The 27,853-nt window shown below is 52.6% G+C and overlaps 1 protein-coding gene across 1 annotated transcript in view; it reads left to right on the top strand.

The window, feature by feature from the left end:
- Window positions 1-26,073, top strand: part of Ass1 (argininosuccinate synthase 1) — a 48,122-nt gene extending 22,049 nt beyond the window's left edge. The window contains exons 10-16 of the mRNA XM_038335663.2: window positions 4,499-4,589; window positions 7,159-7,243; window positions 7,817-7,881; window positions 15,245-15,376; window positions 19,846-20,002; window positions 24,333-24,398; window positions 25,783-26,073. Coding sequence (XP_038191591.1) covers window positions 4,499-4,589; window positions 7,159-7,243; window positions 7,817-7,881; window positions 15,245-15,376; window positions 19,846-20,002; window positions 24,333-24,398; window positions 25,783-25,828 — 642 coding nt within the window. The 3' untranslated portion in view covers window positions 25,829-26,073. The remainder of the gene's footprint in view (window positions 1-4,498; window positions 4,590-7,158; window positions 7,244-7,816; window positions 7,882-15,244; window positions 15,377-19,845; window positions 20,003-24,332; window positions 24,399-25,782) is intronic.
- The last annotated feature ends 1,780 nt before the right edge of the window (window positions 26,074-27,853 follow it).

Genomic DNA, 27,853 nt, shown 5'->3' on the forward strand with positions numbered 1-27,853 from the left:
GGCGCTGGGCCACTGCCTGGATTGGGGCGCGAGGGCTTGAACCCAATGAGCCATTTGTCTGGGTCTGTGTTCACACCCATCCTGGCTTGGCCTCTTGGGTTGGCCAGGGTGGGCCCGCAGACCCATTTCAAATGTCAGGTTTCTCTCCCCAGGAGCTTCTTGTCTCCTCCTGCCCACTGTGGGAAATGGGGGGCGGGCAGAGCAAAGCCTCTTTGTCCCCAAGGGAATGACTCCATTCCTGGCCCAGCCCCACACCCTGGGTGGCTGCCTTGGGGTGGAGGGTTAGTCTGCTTGGAAGACATTGGAGAATTTAGCAGCTGGGCCTGGGGGGTCTGAAGGCTGGCTGGAGGAGTATCGACTGGGTGGTTTGGATCAGGATCTCCATACCAAGGCCCCAGGGTACCCCCTTGCCCAGGTGTGCACTCCACTGACCCCATTCCTAACCTAGCAGCACCAGGCCATGATGGCCATCCTAAAATGTATGACCCCAGACCTGCCTCTGGCATTTTCCTGCTCTGATTTCCTTGAATTTTGACTGTGAGTGTGAGTAGTCTCATTTTACGAACCAGGAACCCGAGGCCCAGAGAAAAGACTGAGCCGAGCAAGACTTGGAGCTGGGACCCTCAGTGCCCTTGTTCTCCCCGTACCTTCCCACTGGCACCCATTCTGTCTGAGCCTCCAGTTTCTCTTGCACAAGGTAGCAATAGAAAGTGCTTAGCATGGCTTGGAACAAGGTCTGAGATAGGGGGATGAGGGTCTTGCCTTCTCTTCAGGCCACAGTTAAGACTAACTGTCTGAGGTCTGCTCAGAGCTTCCCTCACAAGCAGTAGGACCAGGCTGGGCTGGGTCTGAGGCTGTGGCAGAGGCAACAACATGGCCGAGCCCTCACTTGTCACGAGGGAAAGCTGGTACCCTTGCCCCCACCCCACCCCACCCTGGGGACTGATGGGCCCGTGGGGCTGCTTCCTGCTGGCCACAGGTTTTTCCAGTTCATGCTCTGCTGACCCCATGACACTCAGGCCAACCACAGCTCATTAGCCAGTCAGTCACACCGAGGGGGGCCTAGAACTGAAGCACTGAGCAAGCCCTTCTAGGTCCTTCCAGGCTAGAGGCCAGGAACCTGGGAAAACTCCCAGCCTCTTCTCAGCTGCCCAGGCCCTACCCTCACTAAAGAAGCAGAACTCCCAAACTGGTCACCTCAGAACAGGGAAGCAGCCTTGAGCCTGAGATTTAGCGCGATTACCATGTCACTAAGGACTAAGGACAGATCTGGGTCCCAGAGCTAACATGTCCCAGTCAAAGATATTGTGACTGCCAAGTCCCAGAGACAAGTGCCCGGCAGCAGAACCCCAAATCCCTGCTGCTCACTGCTGCACAGTCTCTAACCGCGCTCCCCTCACCGAGCAGTAGAAATGGGCTAGGCTGGGGAGAGGCAACAGCATGGCTGCTGAGAGACACCGAGTCCCAGCCCCCCTTTACTCTGGCCGGGAGACCCACATTGTCCTCTCTCTATGTTTTGGCCATGGAGGCTTTCCCCAATCCTACGGCACCAAGATGCTTTTGCTTCGGTGTCCCCCTGCTTCATGCAGTGCCCCCCCCACAGCCCTCCCCCACCCTCGGGGAGGAGCACTGAGAGTGTCAAGGGCCCCTCCCCCTCCCCAAAAAAGACCCGAGGTCTGCGGAAGGGAGGGTTTGAGGCAGATGGCTGAGCCATTTTCTGCCTCCGCCAGGGCTGATTGAAGGGCAATGAGGCAGCTAATACGAAGAAAGATAGAAATTTACTTGCTTTAACTTCATACGGCCCACAGTGAAAGAGTTCATTCAGCTGCCGGCCGCCATATCTGATGGGTGAATAAGCCACCCCCACATCCATCATGCCTCTACATCATGGGTTAGTTCATGGGCCATTTGCTGCAATCCCTCCTTCGCAGGCCCTGTCTCATGCTTTCTTTCGATCCCTACCCAACTCCTTTCTCCTCGCTCTCTCTCTCTCTCTCTCTCTCTCTCTCTCTCTCTCTCCTCTCTCCTCTCCTCTCCTCTCTTTCTCTCTCCCCCATCCCCCCTCTCTCTCTCTTTCTCTCTCCCTCTCCCCCTCTCCTCTCTTCCCCCCACCCAACCCAGATGACATTGGAAGTGAGCCCTCCCGCTGGGGTGGATAAATGGCACCAGATACTCAGCAATGAACTATTTGTCATTTGAACTGGGCTTTTAGGAGGGAGAGTTAAAAAGAAGCCAGGCACCCCCTGAGCTCAGAATGCAAAGCAAACACCAGTTTATTTCTATTTAGTTATTTGATGGAATGGGGCTGTCAGCTGCCCACCCCTAGCCCGACTCCTGATGTAGAGTGTATGAACTTGTCTGTCCCGAGCACCTTCCTGTCTCTTGTCTTTCCTGAGGCATCCTTCCTCTACTGTTAGGTTCAAAACTGAAGTGGCTGCAGTCACTGCAGACAGAGGCGGGTGGGGGGGGGCAGTTTAGGGGCTTGGAGCTCTGGACGTGTGGGGAAGTGATTGCTGTGCTGGTCACCCTGAAGTCCACCCTCAGTCCGCTCCACCTCTGAGCTGAGCTTCAGGCTTTTCTATGCATTGAGCGGGTCTGGGAACGTGGCACTTCTCTGAAGTCTGCTCCAGGATGAGTGGCGTTGACACTCAACCATAGGCATCAAACTATTTTGCAGCCCAGGTTGCCATAGCAGCTGGGAAGCAGCATGAGATGCTGAAAGAGCGCTAAGGTGTGGTTTGGACCAGCTACTTTTCCCTCTGGTTCCTGGAGGCCTCTTGCAGCGGGTGTGTGCGTGTGGTGTGTGTGTGTGTGTGTGTGTGTGTGTGTGTGTGTGTCTTACAGACCCTTCACACCTCCCTGGGTCTGCCTTTAAGGCCACCCTGTGTCTACCACACAAATAGCACTTTAGGAGGGTGTGGCTGCCATTCCAGGGTCCCTTGGAGCTCTGTAGTTGAGTGGGAAAGATAAACCTTACCACTGTGTGGCACCAAGGATTCTTGACATACAACACTTTTGGTGTTAAATCTAGGAGGGCCCCGGGAAAATATGGTTGCTAGTTACTCCAGCTGATGGGTAAGGGGTCCACCATAGGTAAGCGTCCCAGGGTGACTTTCTGTGGTCTCTCTTGGAGAAGGCACGGTGTCCATCTCCAAGCTGACATCCCACCTGCAGAGTGAGTTTCCATCCACACCAGCCTTTGCAACATTTCCTGTGTTGCATTTAAACTTTAACGCAGTCAAAGGCACGAATCCCTTCCCCAGATGGAAACTAAAGTTTGAAGAATCACAACTGCCTTCTGAGGGTATCACAGCCTGACATCTGCCTGAGGGGTATTTTCCCAAGTCTCCCACAGTTGAATATGATGGTAATCCCAGCACTTAGGAGTTAGGGGGCAGGAAGATCCAGAGGCTCAAGGCCAACTTGGGTTACTTGAGACCCTGCCTGTAAAATGACACAAAGTAAAGTCCCCATAGTTGCTGGGGGCCTTGTGATTTCCCCTCCCGTGTGCTAGGTGGCCTGGGCTGTTTGTGGTCGCATGGAGCATGGTTCATGCAAAACTTAGCAGTCAACAGTGCCCGCCTGCAGCCTCCATCTCTGCCCCTGCTGATAGGACAGCATTTGTTCCTGCCAGGCAAGGCTGCTTGGAGCTCCAAAGTGAGCAGTGGTGTGTGAAGGCGCTCGAGGTTGTGAAAGGAAAGGCTGACGGCTGTGGTTCCCAGACGTCAGCAGGTGGACAGAACAGCTGGGCACAGGATGCCCCCAGGACGAACTTGAGCAGCCAGGCCCACAGGCTCCCAGCCCCATGGTGGCAAGTATCCAGGCTTCAGACTTGGGTTGTGGGGGAGCTGGAGCCTCTAGAGGCAAGAGGAAATTTCGAGAAAGTCCTGGGTAGCAAGCAGCCCCTCTGCCTCCTCCTAAGGAAGAGAGGCCCATTTTCTAATGCACCCAAGAAAAAATATACATAAAGGTTGATGTGTTTTCAAATGGTTTTGCTTTGTTCTTCTTTTCTCCCCATGAGTATTAACCTCAGGGACCCCAGGGACGGCTTGGCCCGCTAGAGCACCTGCTGGGGTCACGCACAGTCATTAGCTTTGCGGTCAGTGCAGAATAAACCCCAATTCCAGGCAGTGACGCACGCGTGCGTGTGGCTCCCGGGAAGCCTGTGCACCGCAGTCCTATGAAGTCCCACTCTTTCCTGCCTGACTTGCTTCTCTCCTGCTATTCTGCCTCCAGCTGTGGGGGCGTCAAAGAAAAAGATGAGATCAAGTTGAGGGGAAAAATTGTCTGATTTCTTGAGCCCTTTGTTTCTCAGGCCCCTGGCAGGCGGGGCTGGCTGGGAGCTGGTAGTCCCCTGGACCCACTGAACTGGTGGGGGAGTGCAAGGGACCAGTGGTCCTGGACAGGGACAAGGAGGTACCTGCAGGAGATGGCGAGCAGGTGTGTGTGCTTGGTGTGGCTCACGATGCCTCAACTTCCTACCTTTGTCTCTTTTTAGAATCAAGCACCTCCAGGTCTCTATACAAAGACTCAGGACCCTGCCAAAGCACCCAACAGCCCAGATGTCCTTGAGATAGAATTTAAAAAAGGTACGTGCCCATCCATGAAGAATAAGGGTGAGTGGACTTGAAGGGGCCCCAAGGGGCCCCGCTCCTGCCTGGGATGCAGGCCTTCTAACTCCTTGCATTTCCTGGAAGCAAGAGCACAGGCAGGGCCTTTAAAGGCTCCCAACAATATGAGCTTCCAAGCTTGGGAGGAGAGTTTCCTAGGCTGTACTCCAGTGCGCTGACATCAGATCTTGTCAGAGAACTTTCTGTCCCAAAGTAGCTGGCTTTGGGAGAGTCACTGTCTGTGTCCTTGAGCCTCAGTTTTCCGCATCTATAAACTGGGGGTGGGAGTACCTGTTATTTTCCTAGCGTGCAAGGAGTTCTGTAGGGAGGGCATCCAGCCAGGTGCTGCCCCCAGGAAGTGCTTAGTAGTGGTTAGTCTGCCACATAGCTGGCCTCAGGGACTCCATTGAGACTCTACTCATAAAGCTGGGCCCATCTGGTTCATCTGGGGTCTCCAGTACCTGGACTCAAAGCTACTGCCCCTCTGGTTCTCTTCTCTTGCCCTGGAGGAAGGAATGGGGCATGGATTTGTGTAGTGATTGAAACGGAGCCCAACTGAGAGGGTATAGGGATACAAGAAGGGGACTCTTTTAGGAAGGCTTCCTGAAGGAGACAGTACCTAGCAGAGGCTAGGGAGGCAGGAGGTTATGCATCCACCAAGCGGCCCCCAGGCTGAAACATAAGCAAAAGACAGTCTCTGATGGCTCAGACTCTCAACAAGGGACCTCAGAATTGGAGGACAGGGTGATGGGGGATGGTAGAGGCTCCGTGTGTCCCTGGCTGCTATGACCTTATGGAACTTATCTCTCTGGGACTGAGGTATAATGCCTGTAAAACGAGCCACGAAAAGGCTGTTTACAGGTACCCAGCGTAAGGTATGGATGGAGTGAGGGTGTGGTACCATAACGGGTTAGCTGCCCCCTTCCAGCCTCTCCCAAGGAGCTGCCTCACCTGCCTGTGGCTACCTTCTTTGTTCCTCTTCAACTGTGTCAACTTGAATCTCACACTACTCAGGGACCAAAGAGGCCTTGGTTGGGACCCTAAACACGGGGGCAGCCTTGAGTCCCCCTCAAGCCTTCTGTTGGGAAGGGGCCTCCCTGGAGCTTTACTCTGAGCAGATGGTAGGATGTGCCACGCCACACTGCAGGATTCTCTCACAGGGCCCGTCAGCCCCTGGGAGCCGGGAGAGCAGAGGGTGGGAGGTAAGCAGGAGGTGCGGGGAGTCCCAGGCACAAGCTTCCAACAGCCCATCCTGGAGGAGCAGGGCAGCCCCAGGCGGAGTTGGAGAAGAGAGGGCTATCTGAGAAAAAAAGGGAGGCGCCCTCCCTTGCCTAGTCCTCATTCACTCTCTAGTTAATTTATTTGAAGTTTTAATCTAATTATTAACTATTTTAAAAGCTAAGAGGCTTTCTCCGGCAGCAGCACCAACAATGTCAACCTCTCCTCCCAGGCAGGCCCCATCCAAGGCCCCAGCGTTGGGTGATAATAGGACCAGGGATGGAGAGAAAGAGGGAGGCGAGGGGTAGGGGGTGGTGAGGGGGCTTAAGGTTCATTATTGGGCAGACTTACATTTAATAGCAATTTACAACCAAGTTATAAAACCCCTGGAAATGGGGGTTAAGAATGGTGAGGCTGTCAGCGCCCTGAGCAGAGCCCCTCCAAACGGCGCCTGGCTAATAAAGACTCCAAAGCCGCTATTGAGCCCTGATTGGCACCCGATGGCTCGCTACATGGTAATGAGCCAGGCAGATGGGTGGGGGATTAGCCGCCAACTTTGAACAGCTTTTCTTTGTCACTGTTACGGCTCTCTTGTTAGCCCCCTAATACATTTATTACCCATTTCACACCGCTCGAGAAAGTGCCCCTTGCTATTCAAAGTCAACCCCAAACCCACCCACTGCCCCCTCCCCACCACCCCCCTCGACATGGCCCTTCCCTGGCTGAGCCTCGGCTGTCTCCCTCCTGCCACCCCAGACAACACATTTCAGAATTCATGGGTGTCTGCTGGAGTGAGCACCACCCCAGCTCATCCATCAGGTGGCTCTCTGAGGGTCTGGGGTGCAAGGCTGGGACTGAGAGGTCCCTGTCCGCCTGGCAAGCATGGCAAAGCACTGCTTAGGTGCATGTGTGTATGCACGCGCATGCACACACGCCTGTGCGTACTCGAAGGGTTTGGCTGCACCTCGGCCAGGCGGCCCCCGGATAGCTGGTGGGGACAGAAGGTGCTCACTGGTAAGACAATGGCGAAGCGTGAAATTCAATTAGTTCAGGGCCTGGTTCCAATTTCACAGCCCCTAAATGCTAAAGGGGCAGAGAGAATGGGAGGGAGGGGGCGAGCGTTTTTATTGCATTTTTCCCTTTCATTCTGGGGGGCTTTCTGGCCCCTTCTTTCCCCCCAGCACAGGGCTTTGAAGGAGTCATTGGGACTCCATATCTGTCACATCCATTTAAGGCGATGTGGGTGGAGGGAGAGGGTGGGGTTGTGGGCACAGGCTGCTCTGTTGAGCCCCAGCCTGGAGGCCCACTGCTCTCTTTCTGTCTGCCCCAGGGGTCCCTGTGAAGGTGACAAACATCAAAGATGGCACTACCCACCGCACTTCCTTGGAGCTCTTCATGTACCTGAACGAAGTTGCGTGAGTGTCCATGGATTGCCCCGTCTTCCAGGACTGCCACCCTGCTGGCAAGCGCTGGCTTGGATCAGGGTGACTAGTGGTCACAGCTGAGGTTCATGACCTGGAGGTCTGACTGTCTGGGCCCTGTAGACAGAGTCTCTCAGCCATGTTGGTTTGACAGGAGAGTCCTGGTGTCTATTTAACCCACAACCCATGATGATAAAGGCCCCAAGGCTGCCACTACCTCCTATGATCCGTCCTGCTGGGGCTGCAGGCCTTTGGTTGAGCCAGGCATCCAGACACAAAGAAAGATGAGACTTTAGTGAGGCCAGGGGCCAAGCAAATCCCAATTCAGAGGTAACAGGTGAAACAGGTGGCCTCAGCGTGACCCAGACAGGGCCTTAGTTTACCCAGCATCCCCTGGGGCCTGCCTTCCCGACTTGGGTGCTCTCTAAGTTGAGCCTTAGAACCTGAGATAGAGCCAGTATGCCCATTAGCTGCTCTTTAGGCAAGCTAAAGCCACCTGCTCAGTGGGTGGCCTTGGTCCCCAAGCCTGGTGGCAGCACCTGAATCCAAGTGGCCTGTTCTTCCCAGGGGCAAACACGGAGTGGGTCGCATTGACATCGTGGAGAACCGCTTCATTGGAATGAAATCCCGGGGTAAGTGTGTGCAGCACCTGCTGGGGCCTGCTCTGGCACCTCCCAAAGCAGGCCCCACCCATACCATTTGGATGTCACCATTCACCCGACACCTCCACAGGGCTTACCCTTCTTTCTCTCCTACCCGGATGAAGTGAGGACTATGGCCTTTGCCGCACCCCCCCAACACACACACACACACACACACACACACACACACTTCCCAGGTGCTGTGAGCAAGGCTGCCTCTAGAGGAGGGAGGGGTCTAGGAGAGAGGTCGGCCTACGGGTCAGGCTGTCTTGTGTTGCGGGCGGGCCAGCCAGGTTAAGAGGCGGACCATGCAGGGCCAATTTCGTGGTCATTAAGGCATTTCTCTAGCACCGGGCGGGCAGTAGAGTGGGACTCTTGCCAGGGAGGGCGCTGTGAGTTACACACAGGAACCCTGAACAGGCCAGGCCGGTTCTGGCATGTCTCCAAAGGCCTTTTTGCCAGGGACAGATAGACCCTACTTTTCTGTGGTATGCCTGCCACTTTGGCTGGTGTAGGCTGCCACCATGGGGCCATCAGATCCTCTTCTTGGCTGGAGATGGAGAATTAGTCAATCCCAGGGTGATGGGGGGTTGGTGCCTTGGTGTTTTCATGACTCCTTATCATCAGTCATGTGCCATCCCTGGTCCCTGCTAGTCCTGTGTGTGTGTGTGTGTGTGTGTGTGTGTGTGTGTGTGTGTGTCCAATGCTGCAGTGTTTTTAGGGGCTTCTTCTTATTTTGGCACTTAGGGCCCCTGAACTGGCCACCTGAATATTTAAATACCAGTGACATACTGCTAGGGACTTCAGATCACTTTGTTTCCACATTGATTGTAGATGAAAATGGCCAGATAAAATGAGGCCAAGGTTCAGTCCCAGCCCTGGTCCTGCTTCAAATTGAGATTCTAAGTCCCAAGAGAGCTGATGGGCAGATGTCAGCTGTTAGGGGAGATGAAGATCCGAGGACTTGCCCTGGTGAGCTTGGGCTGGTAATCTCTGAGCCTCGGTTTCCCCTACATATCTGCCTCTGCCAGTTAGGCAGAGCTAGAGTTGTTCCCTCCCAGATTGATCTTTGTGAGAATGTGCACCACTCTCCGAGGCCTTGTAAAGAACAATGCGCTAATGAGTGTCTCTCTTCATTCCCTGTCTACCTTTGTCTCTAACCTATTTAGCATCTGATTAAATGGCCCTTTGTCTCCACCTGCCCTTGAGAGCCACACAAAAGAATTCCTCCAAGGCAGCTCAACAATGGGCCTTGGGAGAAACTAGCACCTAGTTTTACAGATGGGGAAACCAAGACCCTGAAGGGGCAAGTTTTTACTCTAAGTTACAGGCAGGATTAAGAGGGGCATTCGCCCAGGGAGGCCTGGGGCCTGGAGAAAAGGTCTAAGAGCCTAGGGTGTGGAGATGGACAGATCCAGGTTCGAATCTACCCATGATAGTTTGCACAGCTTCTGTGGAGGTGGTTCATCAATGGCTTCAGTCCCCAGGGGATTCTGGGGGAGCACAAAAGCAGCCTTACATCCTCTGGGACCCAGTACAACTCAGGTATGTCAGATACCAACAGACCCTTCCTGTGCCCGTTGGGGATATCACTAATTGGTTGTGGCAATGTCCCGTTGACTCCAAAAGCAGCTCAGTGCTACTGGGGGGTACTGCCAATCTGACAGGCTAGTTACTGATGTCCTTTCCTGGGAAGATAAGGGTTGGCCAGACCTGACTCTGTAATGTCGTCCTGCCGGGTGGAGAAAGGAGGTGGTGATAAAGGCCTGGCCTGCCGCGGTCAGGGCAGAGAAGCTGGAGGTGGGCGATGGTGGAATGTCTCCCACCTGGTTGAGAGTGAGAGGATAGAGGATAGAGGAAGCAGGGGCTGGTGGGGACAGTTGGCCTGGGGGTGGTGGGCTCTCTGAAGACCTAATGTTGAAGGCCAAGGCTTTGGCACCTAGCCCGAGTCCTGGTCCTGACTCCGTCTCCATCGAGAATCAACTTAGCCTCCTGAGCCTTAACTTCTTCACGTGTGAGATGGGTTTGGGTGCTGTGGCCTGAAGGTAGGCCCCCCTCCTGATAGAGACTCCCTAGAAGAGCCCCAGCATGAAATCAAGTGTGTCCCAACCGGATTGGCTCCTTGTCACCCACAGAAAAGCCTGGAGCTCAGTCCTCAGCTCTGCCTAGATTCCGTGTGTGTACTTCTGGGTGGCTGTCTCTAAAAGCTCAGGATTTTACAGTCTCAGGGGAGGGAGATTGCTACGTGACCTTAGGCAAGTTGCTTGCCATCTCTGAAACACGGATCTTCAGAGCCTAGGAGAGCTCTCCGGGAGTCTCGCTTGCCAGTTTTTATGCTTGGTAATTTTAGGGTATCCTGTTTTTATTTCTGCACGCCAAACATTTCTCTGTGAAAGCAAAAACAGACAATTAATGAGGGTACTATGGACTCCCCTTGAGGAGTTTATTAGGTGTACAGTGACAGCAAGACTGTTAATCATTGATTATGCTGAGGGCAGAGCTGGGGGTTTCCGGATCTCCATGTATGTGGGGGGGAAATGTCATTTGTATTGATTTTACAAAGCTGGTAATTGACATTCATTAAGAGCCTGATTTTTTTTTTCCTTGGGGGGCAGGAGCATAGGGAATTGGGCAGCATGGCACCCTGGGTCTGGGTGGCCTGGCTGGAAGGCCCTGTGGGAAACCATAGGGTCAGGGACTGTGGGCCGGGAGAGCCTCATGGAGTGGCTGTTTTTGCCTATTCCCTCCTCCATATCACATTATCTTTTTAACTCTGGAGGGGGGCTAATTAAGTGAAGTAAATGAAATCAGTAGGGAGGAGAAGGGGGAGGCAGGCAGGAGGGAGCCCAGGAAGGAGCCGCCTGGCTGTGTCTGTCCCTCCTGCCTGCCTCTATATGTCCTTTACCTCAGCCTCTCTGTCCTGGCTCTCAAGCCCTCTCTCCCCTTCTGCCTTGTCCCACCTGGCCTGGCCTTCTCTTCATGGCTGCTCACCCACCATCCCCCATCTCCCCATGCTGGCCTTTTCTCCCCTGGCTGCTCCCCCCCCCAACTCCGCACACCGGACCTGGTCAGCTTCTTCTCTTCACAAGCTTCCTTCTTTCCTTTATCTTTCCATTCTCTCTCCCACTTGCCCCCTGAACTTCATTTCCAGGAGAGTAACAATTCGCTTGCCCTTTGATCCAGCCTTCCGGCCTGTCTCTCCAGCACCCCCTGCCGCCCACCTGTCTGGCCCTCCCAGAAGCTGTGCTCACATGGAGCATGACAGACAGACAGCAAGAGCAGACTTGTGAAGCAGGAGACTCAGCCCAGCAGCTCAGGGATGGCTAGTCTCAGAGACTCAATCTGATCCACAGGATGGGCCACCTGGGCACAAGAACCTAGAAAATAGCTTAGACTCCCACCCTGACTTGCTTCTCGTCACCATGGCAACCACCTCCAGCCTTGGTCCTGGTACCTGAGAAAGGAGACCTGGGGCTCCAATCAATCCATGCTCTATCATCCCTTTACCTCCCAGTCTCTTCCCTGGGTGCCAGAGTCTTGGGTTCAAGTACCCTAACCCCTAGCCTGACTCCTATGTGTTTGGTAGAGGCTATTCATTTCTAGCACAGTTCTCAGCCCGAGCCAAGGCTCAGTCTTGAGCTGGTAAGAATTTGAGCTGCCGCAGCTGTGTGATCCCCACCTTTTCCTCTTGGTCCACTCTCCACTTCCCACCACCCCAGCTCCTTGGCCTCCCCAGCCCCCACCTTTCCTAGCAGTAATTAGGGTGTGATTGAAGCTGCTCCACAGAGGGCTGCTGACACCTCTGTCTTTCCCGTAAACACGGGGAGATGAAAATAGACACTTGGAGCCGCGGTGCGTGTCACTCTGAAGATATCTGTTGTCTATTCCACAGCCGCGCCAGCTCAGCTGTCATTTCCTCCTCTTTGCACGGTGGTTTGTATGCCGACTGTCAAAAGCCCCCAAATCCATAGTCTTTTAGAATCAGGTTTCTGCCACCGATTTTTTTCTAGAAGAAATACAGAAATCATCTGTACCCCATGCCCCTGCCAAGAGAGTGGATAGCTTTAAAATACACACACACACACACACACACACACACACACACACACACGAGAACTAAAACCAAGCCTTTTGATCAGTCACAATTAACTTTAAGACCACCTGGGATGGGATCAGGAATATTAATTGTGCTCACGTCTCTTGGCTGGGACTTTGCTGTACGCCTGTGACCTTCCAGCTGCCGGCTGACAACCCTGGGGCTGGTGCTGAGAGCTCTAAGGGAGATGGGTTCTGCCCACCCTTCTGCCCACTCTTTGCTGCTGGTGCCGCTGGCCTCATTTTCTCGGGGACACCTGCCATGGGCAGTACCTGTTGTACCTTGGGCCACTGGTGGCTCTTTCCAGAATCCTAGACACTGCCTGCGTTCTCCTCCTCCTGGACTGTTGAGGGTGATGCTGTGGAGACACCTCAGGGGTTCACCTCCAGGACTGGTTGTGAATCTCGATGCTTGCTCTCGAGTCCTGTCGGAGGTTAGCCTGTAAGACTCAGTTACTTAGCAACTTCCTGTTTTCCTGTCGGAGCTCAGAGAGGGGCTGAGTGGGACCAAGGCCACACAGTCAAGCCAGATGCAATGTCAGTGGCTGAGATTTCTGGTTCCAACTCCAGCTCTGGACAGACAGCTTGGCTGTGTCCCCAGTGGCTTGGGAGGGAGAGACTTGCAAAGAGGGCATCTGGGTCCCCAGAACTTGAGAACATGGTGGCCTCAGGCCTGGGATGCTGCCACCCCCACTACTTATAGCCAGTGTGAGGACAGGCATCTCCAAGCTATGACAAAATGGATCCTCACAAGGCCCCTGCTGCCTTAGTGTTAGCACCTGCTCTGTGTCCAGAGGTGACCCACAGGCCATGCAAAGTCACTTTGTCACATTGTTGGTCTTCCTAGGGTGAGAGAACCTGCCTTGAACCTTATTTTATTGCTGCCATTTTGGAGGCAGGTACTTCCTGCATCTGTCTGTCTTTCTGAACAGACTTCTGGGTCACTGGGCCTTTCCTGTTGACTTGGGACCATCCAAAGACACTGGTAGGTGGAGCCATCCTGCCCCAAGGAGTGACTTCAACCTCTGTGCTGAGAATTGTGATGTTGGGTCTTGTTTGGTCTGGGTTTTTTTTTTTTTTTTGAGGCAGAATCTCAGGTAGCCAGGCTGGCCTTGAACTCCTGATGCTCTGGCCTCTACCTCCTAGCCTCCCTAGTGCTAGGATTACAGATGTGGAACCACACATCCAACTCAGAAAGTTACCGGAGTTGTTGGGGAGGAGGTTGTGGTACTGAGGACCGAACCCAAGGTGTGTGCCGGGCAAGCACCCTATCACTCACTTTGGTTTTGGTTTTCTCTGTTATGGGTCACTAGTTGCTGTTTTTAGACACCATTGTGCTCTGAGGCCCAGGAAGGTCTCAACTAACAGCCTCCACCACCTGGCTCTACCTCCCTGGTGCTGGAATTACAGGCTTGTCCCTCCAGGACCTGCTCCTCCCTGCTGAGGTCTTGGGTTCCCTGCCCTCAGGCTGTCAGCAGTGGCTTTTCTTGGTCATCCTGCCTGTCGCTGCCTCCACCTGCCTTTCTGCCTCTCTGGACGTTGCTATGGGAATGAGGAGGCCCCGGGGTGTCTGCACAAATGTGAGGACATCCAGGGTGTGGTGGGGAATGAGGTCACGGGGAGATTCAGGAAGGTGGAAGACATTGTCTAGAATGGCACACATAAGAGGGTTACGGGTATGTGTGTTGTGTGTGTAAAGCAATTTTAAACTATCATAAAAATAAAGACAACATAACTATGTTTTAGAGACAGGCTCTCTCTCTATAGCCTTGGCTGACTTGAAACTCAGAGATCTGTCTGCCTCTGCCTCCTGGGTGCTGGGATTAAAGGTGCTACCACGCCCAGGTCAAACAGCCCATTTAGGTGCGCAGCCTGGTGACATTAGCACACATGCATCGCCGCCTTCCTCTCAGGGGGCTTTATCATTTGCTCGGACTGGAGTGCTATCCCCTTTCAATACTTGCCCCTCATTTCCCTACACACCCAGCAGCCACCTGCTGCTTGCACATCTGGAAATGGAGGAATGCAGGATTTGGCCTCATAGAACAGGTTCATTTGGCGGACTTCATTCGTCTCGAGATGGGATCTTTTGTAGCCCAGGCTGGCCTTGAATTTGCTCTGTAGCTGAGGACAGCTTTGAACTTCTGATCCTGCTGGTCTCCACCTCCCAAGTACTTGGATTACAGTGTTGTTCTTTTACACCAGTTTATACGGCGCTGGGGTAGATCCCAGGACCAGGGCCTCAGGCCTGTTAGGCAAACCCTGACCTATGGAGCCCTCCTCCCCCACCCCCGTCAGAACCTGTCTGCTTGTTGTCTCTGAGATAGGCTATCCTTGAATTTGTCTTCCTCCTTCCTCAGCCTCCACCCATGCTTTGTAGAGCATGGGGATTGGCTAGTTTGGCACTGTGGCTAGGTTTGTGAACGGTGCTGGTGTACACGTGTGTATCAGTGTGGAAAGGTGGTAGCAAGTTGCCAGGACAGCTGAAAAGCTCTTTTCAGCATCGTGTGTTGAGAAGAAAATGTTTATGGGGATGGTACTGCTCCTGTCTCTCCTCCATCAGGACAGTGGACACAGGTTCTGTCCAAGGCCAGACCAGAGCACGGCCTGGCTCCAGAACAGGTAGAGTCCTGCCTCTTGGCACCTCTGTGTCGCACAGATCAGGGATCCAGAGGCCTGGATTCCATTCCCTCTCTGTCAAGTGCATTTTCAGGGGCTCGGCTTCCCCATCTGTACAGTGGAGCTGCTGCTGAAGTCCTAAGCAACCCCAGCGATCTCTGGAGAGACATGTGTGTGTGCTTACATGTTCATGTATATGTGCACGCAGCGGTCTCCCCCTCCCCAGACTCCCTGGTGGAAGGAAGGAAGGGATATTTGGGGCCCTGGGCTCCACCGTAGTTGGTTTAATTACAGGTTTTCAACTGCAGGCCGGTGGGCATGCATTGGGGAGGGGGTGCGCTGCTCAGAAACCCTGTCATTTTCCCGCGTCTGAGGGCCTCTTCAAAGGGGGCATCTAGACATTTTCTCCACAAGCCGCAGAGTGGACTGTCGTGGCCCCAGCGTGAACATAATGACAGACGCATTTTGCAGCAAGCTGGGAGTGAATGGGTCCGACCAGCTTCTCTCCTGTCAGACGAGTCATTATTTTTTTCTTTCTTTCTTTTTTTTTTTTTTTTTTTTTTGTCATTTGCTGACAGTTTGGGTTTCATGTGTTTCTTTCTTTTTTTCTCTTTTTCCCCCTGCCTGGAAAAATGGCTAGGTATCTACGAGACCCCAGCAGGGACCATCCTTTACCACGCTCATTTAGACATAGAGGCCTTCACCATGGATCGGGAAGTACGCAAAATCAAGCAGGGCCTGGGCCTCAAATTCGCAGAGCTCGTATACACGGGTATGTACAAGTCACAGCTGTCCCCAGAGTCCCACCCTCAGATCCCATCTCCTTCAGAACTCAGAAGTATGAGCGGGAAGGGTTGGACCCAGGGTGAGAGAGCAGAAGGGACAGTGGGATTGGCCTTTTCAGTGCTCTTCCGTACCCAGTGTCAGAGAAGGACTCTGTGTCATTACCAGTGTTAGCCAGCCTGAATCCAACAGGTACCTGGTACTGGCAAGATGCATGGACAACCTGCATTGTTCCCACAAGTCTCCCAGGTCGTCCACAGCTCATATTCCAGATATGGGAGCAAGCAAGGAGTAGGGAGGGGGAGGGGGACCCTGTTAGTCTGTCCATAGGAGATGCTCCCTACTGACCTCCAATGTGGGACAACAGAAGGGGACATGTGTGCCCAGAATGTGTGGCCACATCTTCCAGATGAGCAGTGCCTGCTCCGGGACCCAGACTCTAGACAGTACATACAGTCTTCATAGTGGCAACCAAGGGTCTTAAGCCAGAGTCCATGCCAACCCCCACTGCCGTCCAGTTTTCTGCAACTTGTGAGCTAAGAATCATTTTAAGCTTTTTTCTTTTAAACTTTTAAAAGTTTGAAAAGGGGGAAAAAAACCTTTCATGACACATGGAAATTATGAAATTCAAATCCACAAATAGTTCCAAGGGACACAGCCTTCATGCCCCTGTGGTCTGTGACAGCTGTTTGAGCTGTGGTGGCAGAGACCTGGAGGTGCACACAACTTTAACGGTGACACCAGTCCTGCCCATGATGACACAGCCCGTCATCCCAGCACTCCTAATCTGTGAGTCTGAGGCAAGCCTGGGCTACACGGTGAGACTCTGTCTTTACAGAGAGCAAAACAGAGCTGAGTGTGCTGTTGCACACCTGCAGCCCACGCTCACATGCATGCACACCCACACTCATTTTTAGGAGACATTTCCTGATCTTGTCTGTAAGTTTGGGGGAATCCCATCAGACAGCCAACCTTGGCAGCTCTGAGGACCGGAAGTCTGGGTGTCTGGATAGAGTATGTCGATCACAGGCACCTGACCGAGCCCTCTGGTCACGCCTGTCCCCGTCCCCATCCTCCCGGGCCTGCTGGAATTCATCCCAGGGTCTCAGGAGAGCACGCTGGCTCGATTGGCTGGCTTTCCTTCTTGCTGCCATTGTTCTCGCAGCTTTGAAGCCCAATCTCCCCCTCTCCAGGTACAGACAGGTGTTTAAATATCATTGTTTCCCACTGGCTCTGCGGGATCTCAGTGCTGAGAGGTGGATTTTGGTTACAAAGTGGGATTGACATTAAGACCTGGCAGGGTGTGAGGGAGGGCAGAGAGCACCTGGCCTGAGAGCCCAGGAGGCATCCCTGAGGGCCAAGTCAGGCAGAGGACACAGAGAGAGAGAGGGCTTCCGGGTCCCACAGTGTCAGCATCTGTCACTGTCCTGCTGGCGCTGGGCTAGGCACCTGATGAGTATTACCTAACTTCGGCTGCACAGCGGTGGGGAACTGAGGCCCGAGCAGACAAAGATACTTAATCAAAGTTTTTATGGCTGATAATTTACAGTGGTCGAGCCTGAGACTGGCTGGCTTCAAAAGCCAGGGTCACTTTCACGGGACCTGAGAAGCTGCTAGATAGCAAGGAATGGTTCGGTGGGGGGGGGGGGGGGGGTGAGACACAGGAAGTCCTGACTGCAGGCTCCGTGCCTGGGCTAAGTCCCTGCTCTGTCAGCCAGCAATGAGCCCCGTAAATCCCAAAATGAGGCTGAGCGATTAGGAGCTTTCAAAGGAAACAAAACCTTGGAGTAGCGAGAGGAGCAAGGCTTAGACCAGGTCATTACCGCTAATATTAACTCTGCCTGAGTCCTGTAATGTCCAGGTGTCCACAGAGGTCAAAGCCAGCCCTCTGGCAGTCCAAAGTGCTGTTTGATTGGTCCCTTGCTGGAAGGAGACACACTGTAGACCCAGCTTAGCTGGATGCTGTCCCTCACCCTCTCTGCTCCTCAGCTTTTCTATCTGAAGAGTAGAAATGGCGACTCCGGGGGCCAAGGGCGTGGATGCACCGTGCATCAGGGACAGTGACAGCAAGTGCTACCTCACTAAGGCCTGGTGTGGTTTCTAGTGTGGGAGTTGGGAGGCTTTGCCTTAGGTTGGCTTAATGGTCTTAGCCCCTGAACCTCAGTTTCCCCTCCTGTAAATTTCAAAGGTGCCAGGCCGAAGAGGTGCTGGGATCTCTTCCCCGCCCACTGATTACCCCTGGTTCACAGCCCGCCACTTTGCTGTATCATTTTGCTTTATGTGACCTCAGGGCACAAATGGGGAGACTGGGCGGACATAGGAAGGCCTGCTCCTGGGTTCACAGGATTCCAGGACCACTGTCCCCCTGTCTGTGAGTCTGGGTCCACCTAGCTATCTCCCTCTGCCTTCTCCATTTCCAGAGTTCCCTACTGGCTACATGGGGTTCGGGGATACTCTCTTCTTCCAGGTCAGCCTTCAGGACCCCAAAGGGGCCTGGTGGAACATCTTACTTGGCAGCTGTAGCTTGCCCAGTAGACGTGGGGCCACTCACTTGTCTTCAACATGAAAATATAATGTACAACTTTAACTGACATTTGTCCCCATCAGAAATGGGGCCTGTATCCTGGGCCTAGGAGAGGGAAGCCCTCTGTAGCTCAGCCCCAAGCCCCTCACAGGCCTGGACATGCAGGATCACCTTTGCACCGTGGGACCAGGCTCACTGGCCCATTTCAGGCTGGGTCCACTGGGAAAAGAAACTTGAGTCAAAGACCTCTGTGGGCTACAGACACAGATCCCAAGATACAGCAGGGGCCATAACAGGGGCCAGTGGCTCCTTCACTGTTCTCTGCCCTTCCTATCTCCAGCTCCATCTCCCAGCCTCCCAGCCTGGGAGTATAATGGGCTAATTATCCCAACTGAGAAAAGCAGACTCTAGGCAGCATGCAGAGATGGGGGGCATGTCCCTGCCCAAAGAATCCAATGGCATGTCTTTAAAGTCCCATGTTTAGAAGTATTCCATCAGACCTGGAATCTGCCATGATCCTGCTGTGTGACTTTGGACAAGTCCTTTCCTTCTCTGGGCCTGTCTCCCAGAGAAGACATTGACAGTGAGGGACTGCCAGAGGTCACACAGTGTTTAAACAGAAGAGTTAAGTTCTCATTGGATCCACACATCCCTGAAGAGCAGTTAAGTAATCATATCTTGCTATGTACTGGGGAAAACAGTCCTGAGGAGGTCTATCCTGTGTCGGGGTAGAGTGACCTGTGAGCTAACATGGCCAGATGGTGGAGGCCAAAGATCTAACACCTTATCTCCCATCTCCCTGTCTGGCGCTTCCCAACCTCTGCAAGCCAGAATATTATGCTCTCTCTCTCTCTCTCTCTCTCTCTCACACACACACACACACACACCAGACTACTGAGCCTCCCTCTTCCCCATGCTGTCCCCTCTAGGCCTCTAACTGTAGCTGGGCCCTGCTGACCTACCATCTTATCAGGGCAGGAGATCGCAGGCCATCTGGCCCCCGCAGCTGCCCAGGTGGGCTCACCTTCCTGGTTCTTTCAAAAAAAACCTTGTGCCTAGCCTGCCCTTCCCCCAATCCTGACTCCAGCCACCTGCTGTCCCTCCCTGGCTCCCTGCTCTAACCCAAAGGAATGGCTATCCAAAGACAGTGGGCTCTAGGGGGAGGACGAGTACTTTGTTCCCTAGTCCCCTGTAGCCTTCAACACCATGTGCAAATAGCGGATGCTTTGGTCATAGAGAGGAAAGCGCCTGTCGTCACAGGATGTATCCTCTAGCCCAATCCAGGCCCAACTTACAGCCTCTGTCAGCTTGAACAAACTCCTCCTCTCCTTCTGTGGGAATACAGGATCTCTGAGTTCTTGTCCCCCGGCTGTAAGGTTGTCTGTGAGCTGGCTTGATGTACACTTGGTAATATTCACGGGGCAGAGAGAACAGTTCAGGGGTCTTCCCAGGATGCCACTCAAAGAAGCACCGCATACCCCATGCTTGTTGGGTGCACAGGCTGTGGTATTCCCACTTTGCAAAAAGGGAGACAGCTGAAGACCGTGGAGCCCATGGCCTGTCTGACCACAAACCAGGGTGACAGTCCTGGATACCCTCACTTCTTAGCCCCATGACATGTGCCTCTGAGCCCTATGAAGGAGGGGTAATCCTCCTGCTGACCCTTATGCAGTGATTGCCTTTGGGGGACAAGGAGGTCACTTCTTGACCCATGTATCCCTTGCATGATTATGGGATGGGGCACAACAATGGGTTCCTCAATGCATTAACAGTGACACATGCCAGCGCTCACACAAGTGAGTAAGGCAGACCTGAGCCTCAGACCATCACAGGATAAAGCCTGGAGTTCTCCTCCTGTATCCCCATCCTTCCTGTGCCCCGGCCTGAGGCCCAGCGGGACCCTCCACAACACCTTCGTGGTTTCCTTCCCACAGGTTTCTGGCACAGCCCTGAGTGTGAATTTGTCCGCCACTGCATCGCCAAGTCCCAGGAGCGGGTGGAAGGGAAGGTGCAGGTGTCCGTCTTCAAGGGCCAGGTGTACATCCTTGGCCGGGAGTCTCCACTCTCGCTGTACAACGAAGAGCTGGTGAGGTAGGTTCCTGGTGCCTCAGCCCATCTGGTCGTATGTGGGCAGCTTTCCCAGCACATTCTTGTTGATTTCCTGTCAGGTTTTATGTGGGGGACACATATGTGTAACATCATGGACCTACAATAGGCCATTTGGGGAGGAAAGTGTCATTCAAATGATAGCCATGGGCTAGGGATGGGCTAGGCTCAGTTGGTAGAGTGCCTGCTTACATGAAGCCCTGGGTTCCAGCCCCAGTGCCGCACAAGCTGGGTGTGGTGGTGACATCATCCTAGCACTCAGGTAGAAGCAGGAGGATCAGCAGTTCAGTGTCATTTTCTGATGTATAGTAAAGTCATCTAGAGCCACAGGAGACTGTCTCAAAAAATGAGACAACAAAAGAAAGGAAGCCAGGCAGGCTGAAATGTGGAATTAGGAAAAATTGCAGAGTTGGAAAAGGAGCAGGTTAGTCTGGCTGGGTATAAAAGTTAGGCTGTGGAGCAACTTCTTTGATAGGAATTCTCCTGGTGGGTTTGGTAGACTCCAGGGGCCGCACCTCTGATTCTGAGCCTGGGAAGAGCTTGGGAAAATCCAGACATGCAAGGACACCTGGGAGAGAGGAAACTAAGAAGCCAGGTTAAGAGATTGAGTCAGATAATAAGGAGAAGGACAGGATGGGATCTCAGGTCCTGTGTCTGCTCTGAGCAATGGGTTCTCACTGGTGAGGGCGGACACTGGCAAAGGGTGGTCACAAGGGTGCCAGTGAGAAATGCTGGCAGGCTGGACTGGGTTGGTGATCTCAGAAAAGCAGACTGAGCCTCCCACCTTTAGGAGATGTGCTGGAAGTGGAGGGGGAAGTGCAGGAACACCCTAGGGATGACGAGGCATGCGGGGGCTGCATTTTCCCTCAATGATGCCAATAGAACCCAAGGCACTCGCCAGGCAAGTGCTCAGCCACTGACCCACACCCCAGCTGTATGGGAGTAAGTACTGAGGGAGGCTCAGAGGTGAGCATCAAGCACCTTGAGTATGAGTCTTATCTGAGACAGCCCAGGAGAACCCATCTTGTCTGTTTTTGGGCAATGAGTACAGAATGGAGTGACATTGGAGGGCCTCCAGCCTGTTGTTCTCTGTGGACAGAAGGGGCCACCTAAAGCCGAGGAAGATGAGTAGGGAACTCAGAGGGAGCCTCAAGGAGCTTCCTTCTGGGAGGACCAAGCCAAGGGTGACTGATGTTAGGGAAACCTATGGCAGATGGTGAGCTAGCTAAGCTGATATGTTCTAAACTCCTCCAAATCAATGCCTAGAGTTTGTTTTGACTTGGGAGACAAGAGAGACTCAAGGTTTTCTTGTGACTGAGGGTAGCCTGCCCTGGGAAGCCCAGCCATGTCCCCTGGGCGTCACTTGGCCAGGCTGTGGATGGGAACAAGCCCACAGAGCCAGGCAGAACGACCTGAGGAGGACCCCAGCCCCAGCTGGCTCAGGCAAGACCTGCCCTGCCCTCCCAGGGACCACTTGGAATTAAGTATGAGTTTTGTTTGGCAGTCAATATTATTTTTCTCCCTTCCCCATCTCTCTGCCATATTGAGTTTCTTCCCCCCCACTTCAATCTCTCTAAACACTTTATAAGCCATAAATATAACCGAATCAGTTTAGATCAGTCGGGGTAAATGTCAAATTATCTTCTCTCTTTCTCTCTCTGGCTCTTTCTCCCCTCCCCCTCCAAATGAACAGCCTCTAATAACCTGCCCAACCCTTCATTAAACCTTACAGTCTCACTCAGGGAGATTAAATGAATAAAGTAAAAAGGGAAAGGGGGGAAAAAGGAGAAAAGCAGAAGCAGTTATTCTCACTGCGTCCCCAACCATTTCCCTTTTCTTTTTGATTTCTACATCGCTGACTTGAAAGCCCTTGAGTGACAGCGTCACAGGGACCAGCGAGGAAGCTGCGAGAGGTAGCAGAGCTGGAAATGCCGGGCGCAGTAGGTAGAAAGTAATGTAATTATAGAGCAGGTCAGAGCCACTCGAATGAGCAAAAATAAAAGCACAGAGGTTTTTCTGTAGACCGTCAGAGGCGGTAAAAAAAAAAAAAATCATTGTAAACTCTGTTTCCACCCGCCCCCCCCCATACACACCAAAGCACTATTCAAAAAAGAGGCTTTCCGTTCCCAAACAAGCACGGCTTGGGACTCTGGGCAGCCTCATAGGGCAGGTCTGTCCTTGATGGGGCCCTCTCTGCAGGACTCCTCGGGCTGTTTGTCCAGCTTGTCTTGGACAAGGGGAGGGTTTTGTTGTTTCTGTTTGTTTGTTTTTGTGATGAGGTCGCACGTAGCCCAGACTTTCCTTTCCGCAGATTCAGTATAAGAGGATGACCTTGAACTCCTGTCCTTCAGCCTCTACCTCCTATGGACTATGATACAGAGAGTTTATTTTGACTTGGGAAACATGGAGGTGAAGGGAAAAGGCCCTATGGCCCAGATGAGGGAAGGGCTCAGTGGCCAGCCTGCTCCCAGGACGGTAACTAAAGGCGAGGACTTTGGACAGAGCCCGCTTGACAGGAGTTGGAGAGCAAGTGATGCTGGCTTGTGTGTTCCCAGCGCTGCAAATGCACCCAGGCAAGGAAGGCTTATTGACTATAATTGCACAAATTGGTACCCTAGTCTAGACCAGCCGTTCCTGACTATATAGGCACAAATGAAGGAAGCCCAGTGCTCGCCTGACATCCTCTTCTCCTGAGGGAGCACACTGGTCACTGGTTGCTCCAGATGTCATCAGAACCCAAACCCCAAAGGGAACTCTGGAGAAGAAAGGGAAAAACAGGACAAAGGTCATGGAAGGCAGAGCATGGGGTGATTTCGGGACCTGAAAAACATCAAAGTTAAAACTCAAGGCTCCCATGGGATGTGGACAGAGACTCCTTTTGGTTTTTAGGGGGAGATGAAGAGACAGGGTTTTGCTATGTATGTAGCCTAGGCCAGCTCTCACCTCTCAACCCTGGTGCTGGGGTTATAGGTGAGGCCACCTTTCCTCATTTGTCCTTAGAAGAGGTCCACAGTTGAGTTGGAGGTGTGGCTCAGCGGTATAACACTTCCCTTGAATGTGCAAAACCAGGGCTACCAGAAACGGGAGTGGGGGTGTTCCAGAGAACCAGAGGCATGACCTCAGTCATGTGGTAGCAGGTACTTCTCACCTGCTTCCCAGTCTTACCTCTTTGGAAAGGACTCCTGAGGGGATAGGCCACCTCCTTGTCCTCAAGAACCTTGAGATTGCTTTGCTGTGAGGCTGGCACTGTGCCTGATTAAGACAAGGGCCTGATTAAGAACAACATGGAAGTCAGGGGTAATTGAGACTGCAGGGCCCCGAAAGCCGAACCTATCCAGGTTCTGGGTGACAGTGGTATTTGCGCCTGTAACATGTGATGCTCTTTTGTTGTTGTTGTTGTTTTGTTTTGTTTGTTTTTCAAGACAGGGGTTTCCTATGTAGCCCTGGCTGTCCTAGTACTTGCTCTGTAGACCAGATCAGCCTCAAACTCACAGAGATCTGCCTGCCTCTGTCTCTTGAGTGCTGGGGTTTAAAGACATGCGCCACCACTGCTTGCCCTGGCCCAGCTGACCCGAGTGCTTAAAAAATGTCTAAATGAATAAATGATGGATAGATGGATGGATGGATGGATGGATGGATGGATGGATGGATGGATGGATGGATGGGATGCCAATCATAGCAAATGCTTGCCATGTCCCAGCTCCATGACTTCATGTGAGCCCTTGACAATGATGAGAGCCACTGGTATTCACATTCCCAAGGTGCACATTCATCCCCGGGAACCAGCGTGCTTCCCTGGGCTCTCTGAGTTGGCTGGCAGGCAGTCACAAGTCCTGGATGGCTGCCAGGGAGGATGCTGCTACGGTGGAGCTGCAGAGGGGAGGACAGCTTTACTGAGCCCAACAGCAGATGACAGCTACTGTCAGACCATGGGTATCTAGGTCAGGATGGTTCTGTAAGGTCTGTGTGGTTCGTGAGGTGACTCCATGGGACTCTGTGCTGTAAATGCCTCCCAGGGTCCCTCGGCTCCAGAAAGACCATCATCTGCTCCAGTTTGTAAACATCGGATGCTATAGGGTGTTTCAGGCTCTGTGGAGGACCTCAGTTTACAAATAGCAGGAGGAATTCACAGACCTAGAGTTAGCCGAGCTGGGACTCAAAACCTGGTGCCTCTTTGCACTCAGGGTAGAGGCTTCTGGGCACTACTTGGCATGGCACCTGACCCAGTGCAGAGCTCCCAGAATTATGCTGAACAGAGAAGGACTGGGCAGAGGGGAGTGGCCGGGCACTGCTAAGCTCTGCTCTTTCTTCACAGCATGAACGTGCAGGGCGATTATGAGCCCACTGATGCTACTGGCTTCATCAACATCAACTCGCTCAGGTGAGAGACTCTGGGCCATGCCGATCATCAGAGGTCTCCGGCTATAGGCAGCGGGGTCTGATGTTCCATTGACCCCTCACACACCATGTCCCTGTCCATCCACATGTAGGTCCTCCACCCAACAAGTTCCCATTCTCAGCAGGCCTAATAGGCAACAGAATCTGAGGGAGTGGACATTTGACTCCCTGGATTCTATCCTGGCTTCTAACAATTGCCCTAATGCCTCCAGTCACAGAGACACTGTGAGCTCCTAGACTGGACAGACCATATAGGGAAATGGCCGGAAGGGCAAAAGAATCTTTACGTCACTGTCCCCAGATGGAGGTCAAGGCAACAAGTCACCGAGGCCTGGGGGTCGTATGCAATACCTGAAGTTACTTGGACCCGGGGTCTCAGACCCCACCCCAAGCTCAGGGTGGGTACCCCTGCCCCACGGGTGTGATGACGTTCCCACAGGAGCCTATGGGAATTGAGCTCACAGCTACAGATGCTGGTACACAGCAGTGCCCAGCAGCACCCAGCAGTACCCAGCAGCTTGCCCCCTGGCTAGGGCTGCTGTGCTCAAAGCGAGGTCATCGTGACAGCTGTTCCTGGGCTCTTTTCTAGTTTTAGTTCTTTTTAAAAAATTTTTATTCTATTTATGTGTATGCTTTTTATGTATAGAAGTCAGAAACCGCTTTTGAAGGCCAGTTCTCGCCTTCCACCGTGTGGGCCCTAGGTTTCAAACTCGGACTTGAAATTTGGCAGCAAGCACCTTTACTCACTGAGCCGTCTTGCCAGCCCCTAGTTTATTTTAATTCGTGCAGAGATTTTGAAAGTTCCTCAGACACAGGCCCAGAATAGTTAAGTAACTCAACGAGAGTCACACAGAATCACTGGCGCTGAGTGAGGAAGACCAACTCTGTGTTTTCCATTGCCAGCTCCTGACGCATGGGGTTGTGTCAGGAAGACAGAGATGGCCTCTCCTGGCTCTGGCAGTGCGCCTTGGTTCCCGGGAGCCACCCCAGGTCTGCAGAGACCTCTGCAGCCAGACTTCCCAGGCCCCTCCACCTTCTGCCTCCTGCCGCCTCTAGTTTATAACCCCATAAACCTTTTGAAAAGGCCAGAACATAATGGCCTCTTCATTTCTCCTATTGCCTGTTAAACGCTTTATCTTCAACAATGAAAAACAACGTTTTCCCCCTCTGATAAATTAATTACATTATCCTGATTGGAGGAGCCAGGGGAGGCTAGGGCAGGAGAGGGGACCTAAGAAAAAGACAACTTCACACACATCTTAACAAACAGCTGCCCCCACCGCCCCCATCCTGCCTGAATTAATTGAAGAGAGCACATGTTGTTATTGTGAAATTACATTTTTCTTTGTTTTCCATCTGGTTTACAGGCTGAAGGAATACCATCGCCTTCAGAGCAAGGTCACCGCCAAATAGACCCTGACAAAGAGGAGCTGGCCTCCCGACTCTACAGCTCTCCCAGGCTTCAGTGCTAATTGTTGTGATAAATTCGTAACTGTGGCTTGTTCTCCCACCACCTGACTGGGGCTGCTGTGTGCCCCCCCCAACCCCAGGCTTTGTTCCCTAGTCCCCTATAGCCTACAAAAATGGTCATCCAAGGGAAGGGGAGGGTAGGGGCAGCTGCAGAGAGCCTTAAATGGCAATTAAAAGAAACCACATTAGTCTTTGTCTCTGCCTGTGTGCATGTGTGCTCATGCCTAGCCTGACCTCTGTGTCTTCCTTTAAACAATGTTTTATGTTGCACACACACACACACACATATACACATATACATGCATACATATATACTTATATATGTACACACACATGCATACACACACTCACATTCACACACTGAGGGGTGGGTGTGCACATGAGTGCAGGTAGGTGCCCGCAGATATCTGAAGCACTGAATCTCCTGGTGCTGGAGTTACAGGACATTGTGAGCCATCAGACATGGGTGCTAAGAACCAAGCTTGGTTCTTTGTGAGAGCAGCAAACACTTTTAAGTGCTTAACCCCTGAGGCATCTCTCCACACACCTGGGGTGGCCAGTCTCCAGGCCAACGAGGTCCTGTCACTCTTTAAGCTGTATTTGAGAGCATATTGCCAGCCCTTGCACTTGAAAGTCTTGTATATGGTGACGACGCCACATCAAATGTCCCCAGCACAACTGAGCGGCTTTAGAAAAGCCTAGAAAGAGAGGAAGATGCAGAATTAAAAGGCTCTTTGAGGCGCCCAGGCTGCATGGCCAGACACCTGAACTGAATCTTAGCCCCAGGAGTTAGTTAGCCTGTGCACCTGGTCAGAAGTGAAGACAAGTCACCTTAGGTATCCTGGGTGCCAGACAAAGCAGGGAGAGGGGACCTGGGGCGATGGCTTGGCATGCGTGGAAGCGAGGCTCTTGAGTTCGAATCTCCAGAGCCTATATAAAAAGCCTGGAAGCCGCCTGTCATCCCAGTACCCAAAGGGATCCACGGGCTTGCTGGTCCACCTAAGTAAACTGGTGAAACCTCCTGCTCCAGGCTGTTAGTCACCCGGTGTCCCCTCATCTTGTGGGGGGTGGGTTAAATGTTTACCTTTATTTATTATGAGGAATGCACTCATGTTGCGGTGTGCGTGTGGAAGCCAGAAGGCAGCTTACAGAAGTCAATCCAACTCAATTTGTCAGGCATGGCAGCAGGCCCCTGAGCCATGTCATCAGCCCCCAAAGCATCTTCACTGGAAAGACTCCAATATCAGCTGCTCTGAGCCCAGCCTGGTTCTGGACCCCGGGAATCTCCACACTGATGCCTTTATCCACTGGGGTTCCTTTCAAACTGACTGTAAATGCCCTTGTTAAAAACATATGATCCCAGCACTATGATGCACACACACACACATACACACACACACACACACACACACACACACACACACAGCTAGCAGGTGTGGCAATGCCTGCAATCCAGATGCTCGATTGCCAGGAGATAGGCAGGCAACTCAACATGAGCTCACTGCATTGCTACGGGGCATCGTGAGCTAGGGGCTCTTATGCTCTTATTTCTGCTGTAAAGGGGAGGCAACAGAAAACTTAGTCGTAGACCAGAGCCTGGCTCACCCCTGCATCTTGTATATTTAGACACTAGCTTACCATCACCCAGTTCCAACACTGCCTATATTTCCCATTCCGTTTTACTCACTTTTGTTCTGTTTTTATAATGTTTTCTGTATTATTTAGTTAAAAGATAAGTTGGGCAGTGATAGCACACGCCTTTAATCCCAGAACTCAGGAGGCAGAGGCAGGCAGATCTCTGTGAGTTTGAGGCCAGCCTGGTCTACAGAGCGAGTTCCAAGACAGGTTTAAAGCTACATACATAGCTTTTAAAAAAATGTCTTGAAAAACAAACAAAAACAAAACAAAGGAAAAAAACCCATATTTCTAGGGTTTCTGGGCATCGAACTCAGGATCTCTTACATCTAA

The sequence above is a fragment of the Arvicola amphibius genome, chromosome 7 (genome assembly GCF_903992535.2).
Source record: "Arvicola amphibius chromosome 7, mArvAmp1.2, whole genome shotgun sequence".
NCBI classification, from domain to species: Eukaryota; Metazoa; Chordata; class Mammalia; order Rodentia; family Cricetidae; genus Arvicola; species Arvicola amphibius.